This window comes from Lates calcarifer, linkage group LG24 (assembly GCF_001640805.2).
Source record: "Lates calcarifer isolate ASB-BC8 linkage group LG24, TLL_Latcal_v3, whole genome shotgun sequence".
Taxonomy (NCBI): domain Eukaryota; kingdom Metazoa; phylum Chordata; class Actinopteri; family Centropomidae; genus Lates; species Lates calcarifer.
The window spans coordinates 5,764,713-5,787,272 of record NC_066856.1 but is presented as its reverse complement, the minus strand read 5'-3'; the positions used below and the strand labels follow the sequence as shown (position 1 = coordinate 5,787,272).

Sequence of the window (22,560 nt, the reverse complement as noted above, 5' to 3'; positions counted from 1 at the left end):
TGACAACTGAGGCCATTTATGTAATTGATAAAGGTGTGAGAGCAAGTAGATAGATCAGACAGATTGTCAGGAGAGCAGAGGCCCTTAGAGACTGATTAGAAAATAGGCACCTACCAGAGGAGAGAAGAGCAAGACATCAGAGGAATAGATTGTGTCAGTTGGCAGGGTGGGAAACGCATCAAGAAAATGTACTTCTTGTCCTGTGAATTAGTACCATCAGAGGGCTCAATCTGGCTTATTAGAGCTTGTTTTCAAGTGGCTCCAAAATGGATTTTGGCTTCCTTCCCACCCTGGGACTGAGATGGTTTCAGAAGTGAGTGGAACGGACAGAACAGAGAAGAAGAGAGACAGAGGAGGTGAATGTAGAGCTACAGAAGAGTTTTATTAGGCATGCTACAGAGGTAATGCAGTATACACGAGAGACCATGAGAGGGAAAACTCAAAAAGCAGGAAACCAAGTCGCACCTCCCCTTGTTAGAAAATAATTCATCTTTTAATTGTGCCTCTTCAGAACTATACCAAATCGTTACATTTTGAGCTGTATAAAATCAGACTTCGAGGAAAAAATATACATAACTATTATTTCTGAGCAAACACCTCAAGTCAAGAGGTCTTATTGTATCAAAAAAAACTGAGTGGGATTTAACTCAACACTTAAAATTCTGGGCATTTTCCCTGAAATGCAACATTTCAGTGTTTTCAAATGCTTGTTTTTAATGTTAAAATGAACTAAAGGAACACTAAAGGCACAGAAACTTTGGTCCAACTGAGTAGCCCTCTCAAGTAAACTGTCACATGACAATGAAATCACAGTGGACTCATCTTCTATCTGCTTCCACAGCATGCAACACTTTCTGATGTGAGATCCTATTGTCACTATACATGCTTAGAAAACCATTGTCACTGACAATTACACCTCACCGATATGGAAAAAGCATGGAAGGCTTCAAAAAACACAGATAAAGAAATACTTAGCCATGAGCCACATTATGATAGTTCATCTTAAGCATGGATTGTGAAGCCCAAACTGGGGGAGAACAATCTTACACTGAATGTACTTGTGGAATAATGGAATTCAAGTTAAACTGCCTGTCACAGGCTGCTGTAAAAACTCTTAAATGTTGCCTCAGGAATATTTCTCTCTCCTGCTGCTAAACTAAAAAGGAAAATGTTATGAATCTCAAACTCTGGAACAAAACACAAAAAGCTACGCCTGGTTGGTGGCAGAACAAAAACTGTAATAATGTCTAAAGGATGACAAAACAGCTTGCATTCTCACCAACCCCCAAAAATATTCAATACCAATGTGCCTCAAAAGCATAGGAGGGTATTAATGAAGATGTCCATCTGTATAAACAGTTGACAATGTCAAGTAAGGCACATAAGTACTGTAACTTTTAAACTAAATCAAAAATTAAACATTGATCTACATCAAACTATCATACAGGGGGACAATCAATCATGTCAATATTTTGACATAAAAATACAGAGGTACAGTTAAGAATAGCTGGGAGGATCCAGTATCTGCAACATACTCAATCGTTCTCTTTAAAAAAAGGATGCAAGTCAAAGGTTTCAGTGTCTCTCAAGGAATGACAGGATCAACAAAACCCCAACAACAAAACTGATTCAATCAATGTGGTCCCCCCCCCAGTGTCCAGACACAGTCTGAAAGGTTGCTGACTGACTCCGAGACAGTAGATCCGTGTACTGTCAGGAGCGTGTGGGTCACATTCTCAAATAGTGGACTTTGAAAAGGAGACTCTCAGGTGCTGGTTGCCTCCCATGTTGTAGTTGTGAAGGTCGATCAAGGCCTGGATAGCCTCCTCCACTGTCGACATCTGGATCAAAGCCATTTTGCGATCCCTGGAAAATGTGACATAATGGTTGAGTACCACAGGAAACCAAAAAATACAAAACTTAACTTTAATGGGTTTTCAACGGTAACAAACGCTTGTCAGGTCAGGTTCGAGGGGTAACACGAATGTGACGCATTTTACGTGACTTATCTGTGTAGGTATCTGATCTGTGTACGTACTGGAAAAACTTGAAAGCTTTCACAGTGCCACCGGCGTTGGAGAAAAGCAGCCGCAGGTCATCCTCTGTTACATCTTGTCTGTTAAAATGAAGGACACATTACAGTCAGGAAAGAATTTCAGGCATGTCACGGCACACTCACAGACTTCACTGTCAAAAGTTTTCATAGGGACTCTTCTATTCTTATTTTGAATAAAAGACACTTTCTGATCAATTTTTTTGTCATTTTCCGCTGCTTTTACCAAAATTCAGTTCACCTCCACTGCACTGTGGTGGAGACAGAAACGAGTCTGAGTAAAAATTTGACTTGGACACTTCAAAACCTGGACAAATAAAACCCAAACTATCTTGATGGAAAGATACAACTAGAGAAAGAAGAGAGAGAGAACTGAAAGAATGGAAAACACACTCAGTTGTCACTTTAAACAAATGCAGTCCAGTACGCCAGCGCTGCAATCAATCCTTCCTTCCTGAAGATTATAATCACTTTTGTCTTCGGCTGCTTTCCCATATGCAAACCTGAAAATGTCATTACCCAGCAGGTCCGTACGTGTGAACGCAACTGTACAAATCCATCGCACTGGACATTAACTGGACTTTATCCTGCAAGCTCCAAAGTATAGAGTTTGTGTCACGTCCACATGGCTTTACTTGGCAAGAGTCAGTCAGTCAGTCACTCACAGACAAACAATGGCAGTTTACAGCTGTATCCTGCGATTATTATCGATTATTTAACATGTGCATTCTCTAGCACATGATGACAGAACTGCCTGATCCAGAGCTGACTGGCCGGGTACTTACGGGATGTTGGAGAGGTGGAGGGTGGCAGAAGGTGGGAAGATGTTCTGGAAATTTTTGGATCCAGGTTTCTTGAAGCGATGAAGCGGGGAGTTGGCGTAGTCCTTGGTCAGGCCCTGGTCGTCCAGGCCGTCGCGAGGCAGTGCCACTGTCTGATGCTTTGACAGCGTCACCCGGATTATCTTCCCGTACATCTTTTGGCCATTCAGGTGGCTCATTGCTTTGGCCGTGGCAAAGAAAAGGAAGGTAAGTGATGAGGATGCTGCAGCCTGTGGCATTCACTGGCTCATATGAAATGAAAACCACCTCAACAGCTCTGTTGTTGACATAAAGTTAATACTGTCAGCATCCCATTGGCCTCTTTGACTAGCATCTTTGTAGCTGTTTGCACAAGGTGATCCAGAAGTAGGTGCTACTTGCATTAAAGACAATTTAGACCCAAATACCTCAATATGGTAGCGTCTGCTTACCTAGCTGGGCCTGGTTGGCATCTGACATCTGAATGAGAGAACTGTCCTTCTTATTGTACAGAATTTTCACCCTCTGGACATCCCCATACACTCCTGTATTAAAGCCGCAAGGCAGGAGGAGAAGAGGTGAGGTGGAGAGAGAAAGCAGACAGTTAGACAATTAAAAAGTTAGCATTGGAGACAAGGATATTTCAAGACAAGAAGCAAAGAAGAGAGAATAGAGTACACACAAGAAATTTACAGTAGACTTCAGAGTGAGAGGTGTGTAGAAAGAACAGGTAAAGAGAGAAGAGACACCCTCTAAACAGATAAGTTATCAAGCTGAGCCAGATGACTAAATAAAAACAGCATGCAAAATTATGATTTAACTGTGCATTAACTGATTTCTACATTGTAAGTTACTGGGCAAAGTAATAAACATTAACCCAAACCAATAAACAGGGGGCAAAAAGTTACAAGTTACCAAAAAAGCTACTGTGCGCAAATCAATATACATAAGCTTGTAATAATAATAATAATAATAATAATAATAATAATAATAATAATGACAAATGTGTCAAAGATAGAATGGAAATAGAACAAAAACAGGTGGTAGAAGAAAGAGAGAGAGAGAGAGAGAGAGGAGAGAGAGAGAGAGAGAGAGAGCTAACGATAACATACCGAAGAGGGTAAACAGACTTTGGGGCGTAACCATCTTTAGAGGGAGAGAAGAGCAACAAGCAGCGTGAGACAGGTAGAGAGGTAGAAGAGTCGGAGCGGAGCGGAGGTAGAGATGGACAGATCGATCCAGAACGGAGGTAGGTAGGAGGAATGGTGGTTTTGTTTTCCCCCCGGAGAGTGATGGAGGTGGTGGGTCATGGAGGAGGGGAGCAGGCAGCAGAAGAGGAGTCATGGTGGGGTGGGGTGGGGTGGGGCGAAGGGGAGGGGGTCGGTTAATGTGGAAGGAGGAGGAGGAGGTGGAAGAGGAAGGGGTGATTTGAGGGGTTAAAAATTCCCCACCAGCACATGGAGGGAGGGGGGAGGCAGGATGAATGGAGGAGAGAAGGAGGGGTGGGAGTAAAGAGAGAGAGGGGGGAGATGAATAGGGAGGCAAATGCAAATTGGGGGGAAAAAATAAAAAAAATAAAAAGTGAGGAGGGGGGAGGGACAAAAAATAAAATATAGGTCAGTACACTGGAATAATGCAGGTAGTTTGGTCAGAGATAATGGCTTGGATCAATGTTTTCTTTAGTCAAAATACAGCAAATAACTTGCGCCAAAATGTATTTCACCCTGGACAAGCATGGGGTAAAGGTACATTCTTGTCAAAATCATAATAAAATCAGCAATATAAAGTCATAACCATGGGATAAAAACAACATGCAGCAGGTCAGAAATCTGAAGATCTACAATCTTTCAGCGAGGGAGAATGGTATTACAACGACATGAGAAGCTGAGGGGGGAAAATTAGTTAAGAGACCATGCAATTAAAATTTTGTTAAGCACAATTTGGCATGCAAGAGTTGATGTGAAGGCCACTCGAGTAAAAGGTGGCGTTCACACAAGTCCAAGAAGCTAAAAGAAAGCTAAAGCACAGTATCTTAACATCACAGGTTCGGTTTGAATGGTTTAGATACTGTCAAAGGCTCCAGAATGATACATTCATTCACAGCCAGAGAGAACAGACTAATGAGGAAAGAGACAGAGACATTAGGTGAGACAAATTAGATGCTATTTAAGTCACAGTTTAAAAAAACAAAACAAAACAAAAAAAAAAAAACAAAAGGCAGAAGAACAGGGAGAAGAGAAAGCAAGCGAGCATTTCAGAGAGGCAGGTAGTTGTTCCCAGAACTGAGACACAGGTTAGGAGACCACAGAATGATTTCATATGAGCTTTCATATGAGCTGAGGAGAGGTGAGGAGAGCTTAGAGAGAAAAACAGAAGAGAGACAGTTAGCCGAGTTAGATACAGTTTGACAAGAGAAGGGAAGGGCAGAACATCGGAGGAGGAAAGAGGGGAAGGTTTTGGTGTGGTGACAGAAACAACAAGTCCCCCTCTCTCTTACGGGGACATAATGAGTCCTGACCAAAAAGGGGAAAAAAAGCAACAGCAAGGCCTTGGGCATGTAAAGGACACTAGAAAATACAGCAAAGACAAGGTTAGACAAAAATTCTTGCTTCATGTGAAAACTAACTGGAATAGCAAGAGGTCCAGTCCGTCTCTTTTAAAAATGGTTTGGATTCCAAAAGTGAAGCATCAGTCGAGTCCTAGGACAGTTCAGTGATTAGTAACTATCAGAGCAGAAACCATAAATAAAACTGCACACTCACAGCTCCTCAAGAGGTTCAAAATATTACCTCATAAATGACAGAACAGAGGCAGATTTTCTAAGGAGATTTTTTTTTAGAATAAAAAGGTGAAGTAATTCTATGGGTGCACAAAACCACCCTCACATTCTCACAGAGGAGCCGTTGCTCTCTGCTTTCTAATTTTTTAAGTTTCTAATGCTTAACTTACTTAAAACTCAACTTAAAAATCAAGAGCACATCTAAATGCTCCAAATTAAGTGGTTTAATTTAACTGTTCCAAGTTGAGTTCTCAGGTCAAATATGTACAAAAAAAATCCCACCATGGACCTTCATGTATCCTGAATGGCAGACACAAGACAATGAAAATGGAAATGGCAGCATAAGGAGGACAACTGGCTATAACCAGCAAAATAAAAAAGGAGAACAGAGGGATGAAGGTGGTGGGTAGGAGTGGTGGAGTTCAAGCCTTAGATGGTCCATCTGACTGGTGCGTTTAGATGTATGTTACTGACCTCCTCGTTGAGGTTGCTGACCAGCAGGACCCCGCTGGACCCTGTCTGTCCAGCTAGGGCCACCCTCCCTGCAGCAGCGGCAGCCGCTGCTGCTGCGCTCAGAGGGTTCAGGGCTCCTGACAGGAAGCAGACAAAACAATCATGGAATGGAGAGCAGCACTTCCACTAAACCACTGCATTACAACACTGAGCTGAACACTGGACTTTTAAAACAGCCCAAATAGCATCCTTATTTTCTATTTAAGATTCAAATTTAGCAGCAGCAGCCATCACTCTTTATCTATTAATTCAAGGGTTAAAAACTATAGAGTGTTTCTAGATTACTAAAACCTATCCAGAATCTAATCTAAATGTCTCCTAAGAATAAATACATGCCATGTGAAATCTAATCACATGGCCCTATAATGGCCCTTGCATTTAGCTAGTGGGTGACAACAACGACAATAACAAAAACAAGGTTAAAAAGGAGGAAATAAAAAAGTGCGATCTACCTGGGATCTTACCGAGGAGGGAGTTGGAGTCTTTGCTGAAGGCAGCGGCCACCGTGGGGTCAAGGCTGGGCTGGCCGTCACCAGCAGGAAGCTCTGGTCGCGTGTAGTCACGACTCTTATCGTTGTTGTACTTGACATTTAGGTTAACCAGCTTGGAAAAGTCAATACGCAGTGTGCAACATGAGTTGTAGATGTTTTGGCCATCCAGTGCCTGGCAAGGGGAAGAAAATCATTATCTGCCATGTTCAACTATTAGATTCGCTAGTGCAAAGCACTAACACCTGGACATGAGGTGACTGGACACATAACGTGATTGCTGAAAGTTGCAGGTAAATGACACCTCACCAGTTTGGCCTGCTGTGCATTGACAGGATCACTGAACTGTAGAAGAGCCTGGAACTGATTGTTCTTGGTAAATGTGATTATCTTCATGACTGTACCAAACTTGGAGAAAATCTGCCAAAGAAGCAAAGAAAATACTATAATAACTTTTTACACTGAATATTTTGTATCATGCCGACTGAACCATTTCTTACTGTGCAAGATCACAAAAACTGTAGGTTACCTGTTGCAGTACATCCAGCGTTACAGGGTAGAACATGTTGTCAATGATGATCCGCAGCACAGGACTAGAGGCTGCAGCAAGAGCCTCCTGAACATCTGAGCTCGGTGACCCACCAGACTGGACTGCTGACACCGCCTGCAGCACTGCCTGGGTCCGCTATGGCCAAACACAAGCTGTCAATTACTGTTTTTAAACATGGAGCCACACCACAGAAGAAGATAGCCCTTTTTCATAACTAACAATGCATTGGTTATTAGACATTGAGGACATCATTATCATTTGAGTTTTAGACCTCAAGCTACTTGATAATTTCAAATGTGAAAGACAGCCAAACAAAAAACACCATCTCAACCAAGTAGTAACAAGGCACTGCAGTTGCAGCCATGTATTATAAGCTTTTCTGTGATTGGAAATTGTAATTATTCAACAGCTGTAGAGTTTGGTTAAAATGAAAACCTGCAGACCCTCAGCAGATTGTCCTGAACTCAGTGTTCTGCTAGTCAGGTTCTGCTGTCCTGACTATATAGCTGCAGCAGTTAGTTGATTAGTCAGTCGACAGAAAATTGATCTGCAAAAATCCCCAAATTTTGACAGTTCTATCTTTTGTCAGTGTTACATTATGGTAAACAGAATATCATTTTGACTATTATTTAGCTATTTGGGTGCTACAAAGTTATTTCACTTTTCACTATCACACTGACAAACAATTGGCAGATTAACAAATATCTAAAGTAATAATTAGTTTCAGCCTCACCTGATTTCCAGCATCAGTTTTGAGTTCTTTGTGATTGGAGTACTGAATAAAGACAGGGACATTGCGGATATGAGGAGTTACTGTGGTGTAGTAGTTGACCATGGTTATGGCTGCCTCCTCTGTCCCCATTTCCAAGAAAGCCTGGAAGTAGAGAAAATAAATTCACCAACGTTGTTACCATTTAAGAAGTGATTAGAACACTCTACCTTTTCATTGAAATTTCTTATTTTAGATATTGAGCTCAGTAACAGATAAATACAGAGGCTTAACCTCTATGCCAGAGGTCAACACTGCAAAGTGTTCAACTGAATGAATTGTAATTCACCACTGTAGTGGCAACAGAAACGTTATCAGACAAACACAGACAAAGTTGTCTGAACGTTGAGATGAGGCGGCTGTCGATCGATTGAAGACTAGCGGACATGCTGACACTGGTACTGTGAGGAGAACAAAGTAGCTGTACTTGACAGGAATCTAGGGGACAAATGCCAAGTTGCGTCCTACAGCCCTCCACAGTAGACAGACAATAGGCTTTTGGCCAGCTTTTGTACGGAGCTGTGGGCATGTTTCAGATGCAGTTCAAGATAGCAAGACTGACTGTGTCCAAAGAACTCGTGTGGTAGAGCAAGATGTCAGCTGACACTTGGTTCTTGACAGGTCTGACTTTTTATTTTTTAAACTAAACCTCTTACACCGCCTGTATAAATCTATCTGTGATGTCAAACTGATGCTCAACCATCGTTCAGTAGATAAATCTACAAATACATCTTGTTGTCCATTTCTTCCACTCACCTGGTTCTTCCCCTTTAGTGTGAGGATATTGGTGACTTTGCCAAAAGGCAAGCCGAGAGCGATGACTTCAGTCTCTGAGGCCTCGTTGGGCAGCTTCCTGATGTGGAGTACACGAGATGGAGGGGCCTCCTCCACCCTGAGCTTTTTACTGTCACTGCCATTGGAAGCCCCATCTAAAATTTTTGCATAAGCACTTATTAACTACACTACTCAATGCAATGATAGCCAGTCTCAGTTAAAGGATAAGGCTGGTGATATTTAGTATTTTTTGCCAAAAAATCCCTTGAAGATATCTCCAACACGAAGTTACAGGTATACTTTTATACCATTTATAATACGGTTAAATCATTTTCTAAAGCAGCTGGTCAGCGTAGTTTTTATCGTCATTCAGACAGGAGGATATACTGTTGGGGACTGTTTTCAGTGGTGAACTAACACACATTTGGCGCACTAGGTAGTATTTCTGGCAGCAGGATGGTGTATATGGGATTGAGTCAACATAAACTACAATGTGTGTGTTCAAGGTAATGAAGGAGCATGCTACCCAATGCAACAGTGTGGCTTGCTGATGCGTTTTAATAGCTTCTGGACAAGAATGGAGCTCTATGGCACAGAGAAAGCAGATATATCAGATTTTAGATACACACACAGCAGTTGTTAGTGGAATAAATTTATTGTTGGCTTGCCTCTCCAAATACGGGATTTGTTGAGAAAAAGACAAATATCTCACCAGACTTACTCTCTACCCAGTAGCTCCCCTAAAGTGCAAAATTTCCCCCAAGACCATAGTAATGTTTTCACACTTAAATCTGCATATTAACAGGTAATGAATGGTATATTGAAATATTCTGTATTTTCAGTATTCGATAGTTTTGTTTGCATGTTAAGAACTACCAGTTTTGGGAGACTGTTTTCTGGGTTAACATACAGGGGGTGTGGGCACCTTTTTAACCTTTATCTGCATTACTGGCAAAATTTACACTATTGAAAGAATTCTCTATATACAGAATAGATTATTGTTTTGCTCTTGAAGCTTGGTGACTGGACTGGACAACATCTGTGAAGATAAAGCTTTTATCCTGAAGGATAAAGTGTGGTGTTGGTTGTACGCCTTTAAGTAATTTCTAGACATGCACAACGTAGAACAATATTTCACTTTCACTCGACAATTGTCATTAGCATATACAGCAGAATGATGCACTGTAGAGCCTGGTTAACTTAAATGAGAGGAGCTGCAACATAATCAGGCTGAGGTGGACAAAACAGAGCTGAGTGCAGTAATGAAAGGATCTCAGTTTAATCTGCGTTATCTTAGTCGATACCAAGCTACTGAAATATGCCTGTGCAAAGAAAAGGCAAAACAATCTATGCAAATATCTTAAATGAATTATACAATTAACTAAATGTAGAATAAATGCAAATTATAGTACCTTTATAGGAGTAGCCCATAAGACGAGCCCCCCAAGTCAGTCTCTGATGTCACTGTCCATCAGTGTTTCACTAGATATCGTCATATGCCAATTAAGTAGACATGGCACAACCATTACAGAAAGTCCTGGATTTAATGAACCATCCATCTCTGCAAGACTGATTACTCAAGACCAATGGTTGATATTGTAAGGCTACCAAGCATAAAGGCAGCCTGAGAATCTTTATCTCATGTTATTAGACAGTTCCCTGGGGTGACATTAGCGTAGATGTGGGCAGTGTGTTGCAATGGCAGACTGGGACTTTGATTAAAGAGACAATCTCCCGAAACCCTTGTGTATGCCTTTATCATTGTTCTTATTTTGTTGGCAGAGTGTTTTGTAGTCTAACTTTGTATGTCTTCTCTTTGTAGCGGTGTTAACATCTCTTTCAGTCATCCTGAATTCTGCAGTTTTCTTTGAGATGTGTCTGATATCATCTAAACAGTGAGGAGGCATTAAAATGCAGTGGTATCCACTATGTCTGTTCTAGTCACATGCTGTGGTGTGTGGGTGCCCACCTACTGAAGGAGCGTGATGTTATTCAGACACTAAAAAGCTCCCATGAGAGAACAGTTCAACTCATGCAGCCTGTTTCACTTTTCAAACACCTATTAAGCCTTTGATTCCTCTTAATGCCATCTGTCACAACCGATCAAATGGCTTCATGCAAATTCTGTCAATCCCCTCCCTATTCAGGGGTGGTCGGAACGAACTCACCACTGATACTGCTCATGCCAGAGTTGGGACTGTTGTACATACTCAGCTCGTCTGATCCTCTCTGTGGAAAAAAAAATACAGACAGTCAAACACAGTTGTGAAATAATGGGAAAAACTATTTCCATTTTCCAGACAGGCCCTCAAAGACAACAATAAAACAGAGCTCTCTAAAGACAGTTTAAAGGAACAAAAGGAGGGTAGAGGAGTAGGTGGAAAGGGACATAAAACAGCAGAAGAGTGGTCTGGCTCCTCCTCTGCTGGTGTGGGTTTAATCTTGCTGAATTTAAGATGTCAAGATGTGTCATTTCATCCTGAGCTATACTAGGTCCCAGAAGGCTTGCTGGAGCTGACGGGCGCCTTGTGCTCTTAAACCTGACTGATGGGATGACGAGGAACCTGGCTAGGGACCCATTACACACACAACTTTATAATAGCTTCATACACCCTCTCCTTGTTTCTGTCTGAAAGAATTTGAACCAATTGTTCTTCTGTCACTAACATTCTTTATGGTTACGATAAACTAGATGTTGCAGGCCCTGCTACAGCCGCATGACACAAATAAATTGAAAGGGTAATAAAGTTGTCTGACTTAGGTCAAAATGTGAGCACGCAGTGCACGAGCTACAAGAATCCAAGACATGATTTCTCGCCCAACAGCTGGCAACCCTCTCTGTTTTGTTTTTGACATTGAAATATTGATGAAATAAAAAGGGTGGCAAAGACCACCATATCAGAGGAATCAGTATTTTATCACTGTTCCATTTCCCTCAGAGAGAGGACTTTAACTTTGTTTTGTGCTGACAAAAATGCAGCTGGCACTCAACAAATCTGGTTAGGTAGCCTGAACAACAATGCACTTACTCAAGGAAACGGGTTTGTTCGATGATCAGCAGGGACACAAGCCCTACCCATTTCATTAAGGCCAGTTTAATGCTATCAAAGCTCAAAACAAATATTCAAAAGAAATCAGATCGTGCTGGTGTTAACTTGAGAGTACAATGCCTAGAAAAGGATTTAAAAATGAAATGTGGCCTAATCTTTATGGCATGCCTCTTTATATTTATGTCATGGATGTTTGTTGCAAAAGGTTTAAAATACAGCAATATCCTCAGGCGAAGCCAGATCTCCATATTAGATCTTACTTTCTTCTGTTCTGTAGAATCTACTGTAATCCCTTAGAACAAGTCCAACAAATTAACAAGCTAAAAATGCTATGAACTCAGATGCAGGGACGAGGGACGACACAATAATTAAGCAGGATCAAGAATAGATTCTAAATGTGTAAGAAATGTTGACATTAGAGCTGAACTGATTAGACAAAAAAAAAGGATTGGCAACATTTAAGATATTTGATTATTCATTAAAATGAACAAAAATGTAACATTTCAGTGGGCCAAATGGGAATATTTGCTGTTTTTTAAGTTTAATATGATTAATTATTAGGGTTGCAGCTAACGATTAACTTCATTACTGAATAATCTTTTGATTATCTTCTTGATTAATTGTTGTCTATAAAACATGAGAAAGCAATGAAACACACATTTTACTCGAGCCAAAATGACAAGACTCAAAGTCTTTGTTTTGTCTGACCAGCATTTAAAAACTCCAAAAATATTTAAAATAAATATAATGTAAAATTTAGAAAAGTAATAAATTCTCACATTTGAGAATCTGGAGCCGTGAAATGAATGATCAAATCAATAAATTGACCATCAAAATAGTTGCAGATTTATTTTCTCTTAATCAGCTGATTTTTCCCTGTTTCAAAATGTACTTCTTTGGGTTGTGAACTGCATTTGTCAGAAGTTTTCTGACATTTTATAGCATAAATGACTGAAAAATTAATTGAGAAATAATCAACAGATTAATCAATGATGAAAATAATCCCAGTAGAAATTTATTATGCACCCTTTAAAGAAAACAACACTGAAACATATAATAAAGAACCGCAGCATCTAGAGCTGCCCCCTAAAAGTTAACGACTTATGTCATCAGTCAAAAAGGCTCCAATATATTAATCAGATATGTTATACAAAGAGCAAAGCAAGAGCAACAGCATGGCAGGATGTAAACCATACAAGCTGAGTCTTGTCTCAAAATGACCAAACCACAAAACTAAAAATGGAAACCGAAACGGAGGGCAGCACAATGCTGGACAGCAAGTGGCAGGACAGTGAACTCATCCAATGTTCCTCACATTACAGACAGTGAAGGTTCTGAATGCCTACACAAGTATCTACTGATCCCTTATTATCTAGTTAGAGTACAGCTATATGACCATTACTGCTGAGATGCAAAAATCTGTTATCTAATGTCTGTTTTTGTTCAACTGCAGCAGTATGTCAAATAAAAACAATGTGGATGCTGTTTCATAATGCAAGAAGAACCTCCTACAGTGTCCAAGTCATGCTCATGTGGTTGGTGTATTGAGTATTAAGGAAAAACCAAAGCAGAAAAACTCACCTTCACTCCAACTGCAACATCACTGATGCTGTAAGAGAAATCATTTATATTGGTCAAAATGAAGGGATCAAAATGTGAAAACAAAATAATATGTCATATAGTCCTTATGAGAACCAAAGGTCTTTCTTACTTGTGTATTGGTAATAGACTGAACCCCTGCTCATACATGCCCAATCTTTCATTCTGATCAGAGTGCATCAATACTTATCATAGACAAATAGTCATTCACACCTCCACTAAGATTAAAGTTAATATCTTGTTATGTGTGCAAATTAATGTATAACGTCATATCTATGTATGTTACATTTATTCGTCACCACATCAACACACTATTATGGTTTCACACTATTACGGGGAGCCATCTACCCGTTCCCTAGTGGCTCATTTTCAAGCAACGCTGAGGTCATACTTCATTCAACCATGATGCATGGTCAACCTACATTCTTTTGAATGACACACCCTCGTACACTGAATTTAACATTTGATGTTATAGCCATGTCTGTATATCGCTACTGGATTAACAGCTACAGCCACTAAACAAACTGTATTACTTTACCCCTGTTGTCTCACTAATGTTGGATCGAACAAGTGCTTGATCACATATTTATTTAAAATCAGACACATCTATTGCTATCTGAGATTCAGTAAATACAGCCACTGGACCCATTCGATCAGCTAAAGCTAGGTTAGTTAGCTACAACACAAAGGATCAACAGTACTGTACATTAGTTAGCATAACGGTTTGCTAAACTTCAGTAGCCGCTTCGTTAGCACACAGCTGTACAATACGATTGTAGAAAAGGAATCGATAATGGAACTGCATCAAAACGCCTCCCTAGGACGTCGTCATACACGCTAAGCATTTTATTACAGATAAGATATAGAGCGGCTAAAGTAATAAACAGAGAGCGTTAGCTAAGTTATGCTAACATGCTAACGTTAGGCACTTCCTTAATGGCAGAGAGCGCGTGGCTATGGAAACCCGTTAACACAAGCATACGACTCCTCCTCGGTACCATAAAATGACGCACTCACATAGTCAGTGCTCTGTGCAACCTCAATATGTGTCATATGAGATATAGTTAACATCGCTGATAAAACATTACCCGTCCATTTCTGTAGAGATTTCGCAGTGCGTCCGCTTTCGGTCCTGTTTTCTCTCCACTTTACACCTACACTGCGCACGCACACATACACACGAGAGCAAAATGGAGGCAAGACGATGCAATGGCGAAAATGACCGGAAAGTTCCGAAGCTACCGAGCGCACTGGTGAGCTACAGCGACCAAAAGACACGTATTTTGTAGTTTATTTGAGAAACATTTAGCAATGTATTTCTGCGTTGTGTTGGTTACATACAGTCTGTGGTTGGCAAGTAATGAATATGCTATAACACGTTTATTATGACAGGGACAGAAAATAAACCTCATGCCACCGATTACCATCACCAGCTGGTGTAAAAATTAAATGACGAGGAAAAACTTAGCTTAGTTTACAGTAACGTTAAGCTAGCGGCGTTTAGCTGTCAAGCCATGCCAGAGGTAGTGAAATCTACTGTAGGCTACATATCAACAGGTGAGGATAAAAGTTGTGACACTGGGATAAAACTTGTGATAAATAAGTAAAATGATGATTTTTGGTGATGAAATAAACACCTGCTTTTCCCACAGGACTTCAGTTAATTGTTACCATCCAAATCACTTAATCTACAGGACCTAATACCCTAGTATTAGTGTGTGGTTTTAGTTTTGGTAGCAGCCCACTTTGCGTAGTGGACCACTGGGAAAAGTTCTGGTCCTCCCAATGGCCATTCTGCCATTGTCAGCTACTGTAGTCTCTAGCTGTGTCTGTCTGCTTTTGACAATGAGGTTTGTTAGCTCTGTAGAGCTGTAGGGGAACTGAGGAGTTTGCAATAATGCTCTGCTAACTCACTCTAAAAATAACTTCTTTCACATTACACACCGTCAATTGATACAATATGAAACACTGATTACAAAGATCAGTTAAAATGACAGAATGACATCAGGGCAAGGTTCTCTCAGGATATCAGGGAACTCTACACTATCATATATATTTATTTTTACAGTCTTTATAATATCATATTCAATTCACAGGATGTATCCTGGACATTTAGAACTTCCTGTAAATGTCTGATTAACATTATGAAAAGCATTCCCAAAATGTCAAGGGAACCATACACAACAACACCTAGGGACTGTTAATGTGGTCCATTCAGATTACTCTTTTTTTTTTTTTTTTTTTGCTGGGCAGTTAGGGACTCCTTCATGCAAGGGGAAAGGAAAAAAGAGAAAACAGGGCAGTTTTTGCATAATGATTAATCTTGACAGACATACGTCATGCTCCTGGGCTCCTGACAACGTCACACCCTGGGTGAAATTAACGCCTAACTGCTTATCTTAAAGGACCTGGGATTTAATTAAAAATGACATTTCCCCAAAGACTTGCGCTTCTGAAGCTGCCATGTTGAAATTAGCTGATGAGGGGCCCTCTGAGCCAAAGGGAAATAAGCAAACTGTCAAACGCTCAGCAAATCACTGCCATTTATCAGTCCTGCTCGCTGCTCAGGAAATAACAGTGGACTGACATCCTGCATGGTGCCCACTGCACCACCGATACAAGTCATATTGTTATTAACAAGAAGGAGGGGGACAAAAAAAACAAGCCTGTCAAATGTGATATGGAGACAAACAATGTGGTTGGGCTAAGTACGGGAATAGGTTGCTGAAATGAGCTCTTAAGTCAGCACAGACATATTTTGCCTCTGACAAAGGGATACTTTATGACCTGAAATTTCTGTATTTTGTAGTGAGTGCCACTCAAACAGTGAGTTCTCAACAGAATTAAACAAAATGCTACTGAACTGAATCGGCATGGGACACTGCATGCACTCCTCAGAATTGTGCTAAACATGGAACTACTACCTCAGAGTAGAACGTATTGCTGAATCTTCAACACTGACTTTCAATAAAGAGGAAGATGACTACGAAAGAATGAGACATTGCTGTGTTATACTTTCTGCTGCAAAGTAGAAATTATGGTGATATTTTGTAGTTCTGCTAATAACTATAGTATGGAATATTAGACAATGGTTAGTTTACATTACAGCAGGCCTTATTTAAATAGATAAATAATACAGGGGACTAAGCTGTCTATACGCAAAAATGCAATGGCAAATAAGAAAATAAATTATATCTCATTATATGTATTAGTAAGCCATTTGCAATAAACTTTAGAGGATACATTGACACACAAAGGGCAAGACTCTGATAACAGAGATCTGGGTTTGCACCCTGAGTCCCACAAGTAGTTCAGACAACAAAAGCACTGTAGTCAAGATTATGAAAAGATGGTGTTGTTGGGTAAATGAAAATACGTGTCTCATGCTTCAAGTCACTTTGCTTTTCGGTATTAAACGAAAGCCATCATTTTCCCCCCAAACCTTACAACTATAAAAACATTCATGCTGTGGTTTCCTCAAGCAGAATTTCTACAAAAACAAAATACATAGTGATTTTGCAGATACTTCCTGTACTTCCAATACAAATGTTTAGAAAAAATGTAATTCAAGTACCATTATGTTTTTTTTTTCCTTGCTGTTGAGGGTTGCAAGTGATTGAAGTCTGATTTACCACAGCAGAAAATGTCAGTTGTGTCAGGATCATCAATGTTGCACTGTTTTTTCATCCCAAGCCCACCAAAGTTTGTATTTTTGCCAAAACAATACTTTTAATAAGCTCATCGTCATCAATGAACATCTCTCCTCCCACTGATATTCCTGTACATCTTTGCCTGAACTCCATCTTCTAGCAGCTCCTAACAGGACAGGACTCCTCTGGAGCTCTCTTAGATATCAGCAGATGTAGGAGTCATTTCCAGGGGGAAGAAAGTTAATTATTTTTACTCCACTACAAATTGGAAGTTTTTAGCCAGTTAGGATTATTCTTCTACTTTTAAGTGCTTAACAAATACAGGCCCACAACCCATGTATTTGTCAATATTTGGACCTAAATTATTAAACTCTACTATGTGGTCTTACTGGCTGAAAATAGGGGGCTATTTAAAATATATGTATACAGACTCTTTGTATGTGTGTCTTTACCTCACACGCAAACACACAGCTTTCATCTCTCGTTGACAGAGGTGTCACAGCGAAGGCATCATCAGGAGGAGGGTTGTGACAGGCTCAGTCAGAGGTGATGTCATCACAGCGCGACCTGCGAGGACGAGGGCACCGCAATCCCATCGGGCTGTCTGTGTCGGCGCAGGGTCGAGGGATTGGATGTGTTGCTGGAGGTGTGAGGTGTATGTCAGTGGGTGTCGCCTCCAATATCTCCCTCGCTTTTAATCAGCCACATTAGTTTTGAGTGCGAGTTGGTATGTACACTGCTGCTACCGCAGGACAGGGATCACACACAAAAACACACACTCACACTCTCACACACACACACACACACACACACGCACACAAAGTAGGCTACACTGGAGCTTCCTGAGTAAGCCGTCATTGCTGATGCACAGTCAGTATTCAGGTTGATAATTTAGCCCTGCTCATTTGAAACTGAAACATTTAAACAGAGAACAGTAATGTCATCAAATGTCATTTGTGTCATGGCAACCAGCAGGAAGATAAAATGTCATCTTGTCTGAGAATGAATATTTCTGCAGGGTCGGAGAACCCATTTATTAAAATCACGGCGCCGGCGCCCCACTTTGCTAAAGAGACAGTATTCCCTGTCATGTTTCACAGTGACCCTCCAGCTTGACATTTTGATTTCTCTCATTTTGTCCTTTCCAGTTTTCTCTCAGAGCGACAGCACGCGTGCCTGTATGTGCGTGCACGCGTATGTGTGTTTAAGTGTGCCATAGACTAAAAGCCGCCCATCCTAAAAGGCAAGACTAAGTGAATGTCAGAAATGTCAGGACGCCAACATGCCCACTGGTGACATGGGGGATTGGCAGATGTGCCAGGCATCCTTGGAAGAACATGTCCCCACTGCTATTGAAGACTTCACTCTCATGATGTTTGACCTCTTTTCTCACTGCTTCCCAGTGGAAATTTTCGAAGCTGAGACTTCTCAGAGGTGGCACAAGGGAGTATGAGGAAAATATAGATGCCAAAATGCTCTTTTCAAAGCACATTTCTTCATGTCTACATGCATTTTCACAATCCATCATTTGCTGACAACAGCTGTAGGAAGAATGTCAATTTGATATTATGCAAATGTATTCAGTAGAACACATCACAAACATTCATGGGTTGTGGTGTGTTGTGGAATGTGAATTTTATGTGCTCTGACACTGCTGAATAACTAATGATGTGGGACTGACCTGTTTGCTTGAATGCCTGTCACAAAAAAAACCCTGCACTCTAAGCTGCAGAGTGAGAGGATAGAATGGTTGCAGACTTCCCCACTTTATTTGATCAAACCCGTAAGTTACTGTCAAAGCAAACTCATTCATTTTGACAAGGAAAGAGGCTTTCAGACCAGTTCTGACTGATATGGGCTTTGTGGCGGGCTGACACAAACACCTATTTTTTAGGGGCGGAAGCTGCTGATGCTGGATAATTTGTGCTGATATTGACTGTCTCCAAATTAGATCATTTTCACTGCTGAAAAAAAAAAATAGCAGAATTTTTCAAAGACCTAACAATCTTCCTGTTGGACCATAGTTAAGTTCAAATAGTAAGGAATATGATGCACCCCAACTGAATACAGTACACTCATACAACAGCTTTATAAAAAGATAAGGTATCTGGCTTCACTACACCTAACACTGATGATCCTGGGCAATAATCTCACAACCTACATATGCCCAGGGAGAGCAGATAAAAGATAACTAGTGGCTGAATCTGGTTTTAAATGAATAATAATTTAAACTTACTCTGTTAAGTCTCCATTTATTAAATTTAAACCTGCATTAATTGTTTTTTAGCTATGTATTGAGTGCAGTGCAACAAGTGATAAACACAGCAATTAAGTTGATGTGTAATGTGTAATTTATTCATCCAGCATACACAGACCAATGCCAGGATCCATTTTGAGTCATGTTTGTGTTCACCTGATGCATGAAATAGTCACCCTTTTTGCTCTGTTTTTGGTCTCCACCACATCTGCCTCTGTAGCTACTAAATGCTCCACCAGCTACTTTCGAACTTTGTCTGTCTGATGTTTGTGGTGTTGAGAAGGCAGTGTATAGTGCATTTATTAGAGCTTTTTCACTGAAAATAGCTGCTTGCTGCTGCTGGAAACTATGATGAGAATGACTAAATAGCTCGGTTGTTTACCATAAAACCAAAACAATTTGCTAAAAGATGCTGAATTGATTATATAGAGCTGAGTGGCAGAGTGACTGCAGAGTTGGTGATACTTATCTGTCCCCATAAACAACTCATTTCACATTATATAAAGTCGTTATCTATTGTTGAAATAGAAAAAAAAATATATTGATCCAAAACAGCTGTAAACTGAGAATCTTGGGGAAGTATCCTTCAGATTCTTATTCATGTCATGGTTTCGCAAACAGCTTTACACCATGAACCACTGAAACTAAAACAAGTTGATCAACATGATTGTTACTATCATCATTATACAGAATTTAATCAATGACATCTTCCAATCACTTCAGGTTAATAAATCTATTAATCTCATTCAGGTACCATGTGATCATATCACACAGTCATTACAGTTATAAGAGCACATATTGTATGACAACATCATATAGACACTTAACACACTTATATACATCTTACACCTCCAGCCTCCCATCCCGACCCCAATATTAAAACAACCTCACATACCACATGTGATTATAAACACATATTGATTTTCCAATGTGACTGTATAGAAGTTCCCATGTCTCTCCATGGGGACAGAGACTCAGAGAGAGCTGTCTCTTTTGCCTCCACACTGTACTGAATCAATGTGTCGCTATCCAGGCAATAGCTTCAATATTCTCCCCTGCTCTGTTTCCAATTTGGTGCTCGATTGGAGACATCATTCTTCAGTTGTCTTCACAGAGAGTGGCTGTCAGTGGGGACGTTAGTCTATCCACTGGCCAGTGGGCTGTGGAGGCGGCACTGCATTTGTATTGTGAGTGCATGCAGGGCCTCTGGGTACTGGATAAGAGTGCTGCATGCTTTTATGTAGCTGTCCCTACAGTTTCTTCCGTCTTCACTGCAGTCACACAATTGATTTCTACCTTTACAATATAAGGGCAGAAATCAATTAAAATGTACACCTGTGCAAAATGACATCAAAATACACAGTTTTTTTCCCCCTGTTCCTTTTAGAGTCAAACCCACAGGGAATTATCATCCGATCTGTAGTTCCCCTCACCTCTATGGACTATATAAGTGCCTTGTAGTTCAGTATTTTGGTTGTTCAACTGTTTTACTGTTTTGTTTCACTCTCGCAGTTCTCATCAGCATTGTTTCCAGCAGCAACAGGCAGTTGTTTTCAGTGAAAAGGCTCTGAGCCGATACACTACATCTGCTCAGCACCAAACAGCAGGTAGATACAGCTAGAGACTAGCTGGGGAACCAAGTGGAACGTTTAGCAGAGATAAAAGGAGAATGAATATTGGACCTACATTCATCAGGTGAACACACACCTGACTCCAAATGAGTGCCAATATTTGTGTAACTAAAAGATTTCAACCCAATGGTCACTTGCTAGGTTTTCATTTGCATCTAGCTGTCCTCATAAGGGAATTGAATTGCTCAGGTATAATCATTTGATTTAAAATGTGGAACATTGTTTCTTCATTAATGAAAACCACGAGAAGTGGTTGCAAGTTTTGTTAAAAAAAAAAAGAAAAAAAGAAAAAACAGGTGAGAATACTGTATGCCCTCTAGTGGTTGAAAAGAAACAAAGTAAAGTTTCAATAATGGCTGTGTAAATTATACGACTGTGCCTAATTCCCATTGTTTGTAGAAAAAAATGTTCAGAAAAAGAGCCAGTATTTGGATTTTGTCACAGAAATTGTGTTTTGCCACTGCAGCTGGCTGTGGTACTGTCAGGTTGGAGACCAGCCATCAAACAAATGTTGGTAAGGCTGTACTTAAAGTGGTGCTCATAAAGCATTACATGGAATAATAACCACATAATGATAATTAGTACAATAAGATATAATAAACACAATGTGCAAAACTGTAAGAATCTGAACATTTTATGGAGAAACTATTTAGTTAATGACACTATAATAAACTGAATGTGATTCTCTGATGTTGCTGATGATGTTCTCCCCGATGTGTGATGAAAGTTGATCTTTGCTTCTAATGTTTTTATAATCTGCTGGTACGACATCACAGTGCACTTAAAATAAAATGTTGCCCACAGTTTCTCCTGCTGCTTTACTAAAGAAAAAAAAAGTATATATTATAAGTGACTGTTGCTGTTAAGGCAGCGGGTGAAATTGGAACATAAAAGTGTTTACCAAAAAGTCAATTAGTATGCATCACACCAACATTTTACCATTCATATTGACTCCTGGATAAAGTTATAGCAGTAATAGTCTATTAGTACATGATATCGTGAAGGACAAGGGTGATAGTAGTCTTTAATTTTTCTTACTGGCAAATAATTGTATCCTTTCAACAAGTAGTGTGTGTGTGTCCAAAGTCTGATACACTGTATCTTATTCCTCTGTGCCACAGATCCCATTGTTGCCCAGAAACTATTAAAAATGCATCAGCTGCCCAGTTGACATGGCCCTCTATTAGCATGAAAACACACACACACACACACACACACACACACACACACTGTAGTTTATTTGATTCAGTAGAGATTCCTGTAGAGTTTTAGTGTATTTCACAAGAACAAAAAGCAAAAATAAGAGAATAATTTGAAAAGAAATGTGTGTACTAATGAGTATTGTTTGCTAAAAACTACACTGACCAGGTGTTTTGAGGAAATTACTGAACCTAGATAATTTAACTATATATTTATGAGCTTGTGCTTATTGTAAGGCTTATTGTGTCTTGGAGCCAGGGTGGGGGAATGGGAGGGTTAAATACTCATTTTATCTTTTTATATAATCTCTAAAAAAAACTGAGACTACCCGCCTTCACTTCAGCTAAAGGTTTTGGTGAGCTGCTGAGCAGTAGGCCGTTTTCATACCTGGGATTAGCATGTTTCTGGGTGATCCGATCACAAGTGGACAGCTCTGAGCATGGGTGT

General features: G+C 40.1%; 1 protein-coding gene and 1 long non-coding RNA gene across 4 annotated transcripts; one reads left to right on the top strand and one right to left on the bottom strand.

Moving 5' to 3' along the window:
* Window positions 1-363: 363 nt before the first annotated feature.
* Window positions 364-14,579, bottom strand: LOC108898454 (polypyrimidine tract-binding protein 2). 3 transcript variants are annotated; one of them, XM_018698317.2, is made up of 14 exons: window positions 14,464-14,579; window positions 13,358-13,385; window positions 10,895-10,955; window positions 8,709-8,881; window positions 7,917-8,057; window positions 7,163-7,318; window positions 6,943-7,053; window positions 6,598-6,808; window positions 6,107-6,222; window positions 3,966-3,999; window positions 3,306-3,398; window positions 2,839-3,055; window positions 2,039-2,116; window positions 364-1,866 (listed from the first exon to the last, which is right to left on the bottom strand). In XM_018698317.2, exons 1-14 carry the CDS (start codon window positions 14,469-14,471, stop codon window positions 1,737-1,739), a joined length of 1,557 nt encoding a protein of 518 aa, XP_018553833.1. In that variant the 5' UTR covers window positions 14,472-14,579; the 3' UTR covers window positions 364-1,736. The 3 variants fall into 3 exon arrangements, with proteins under 3 accessions (XP_018553833.1, XP_018553834.1, XP_018553835.1); XM_018698318.2 differs by having other exon boundaries at window positions 6,610-6,808; XM_018698319.2 differs by having other exon boundaries at window positions 10,937-10,955; window positions 14,464-14,578.
* LOC108898455 (uncharacterized) lies at window positions 14,540-21,719 on the top strand. The gene is made up of 2 exons (XR_001963442.1): window positions 14,540-14,628; window positions 17,517-21,719. It is a non-coding gene; the product is annotated as an uncharacterized LOC108898455 (long non-coding RNA).
* Window positions 21,720-22,560: the final 841 nt, after the last annotated feature.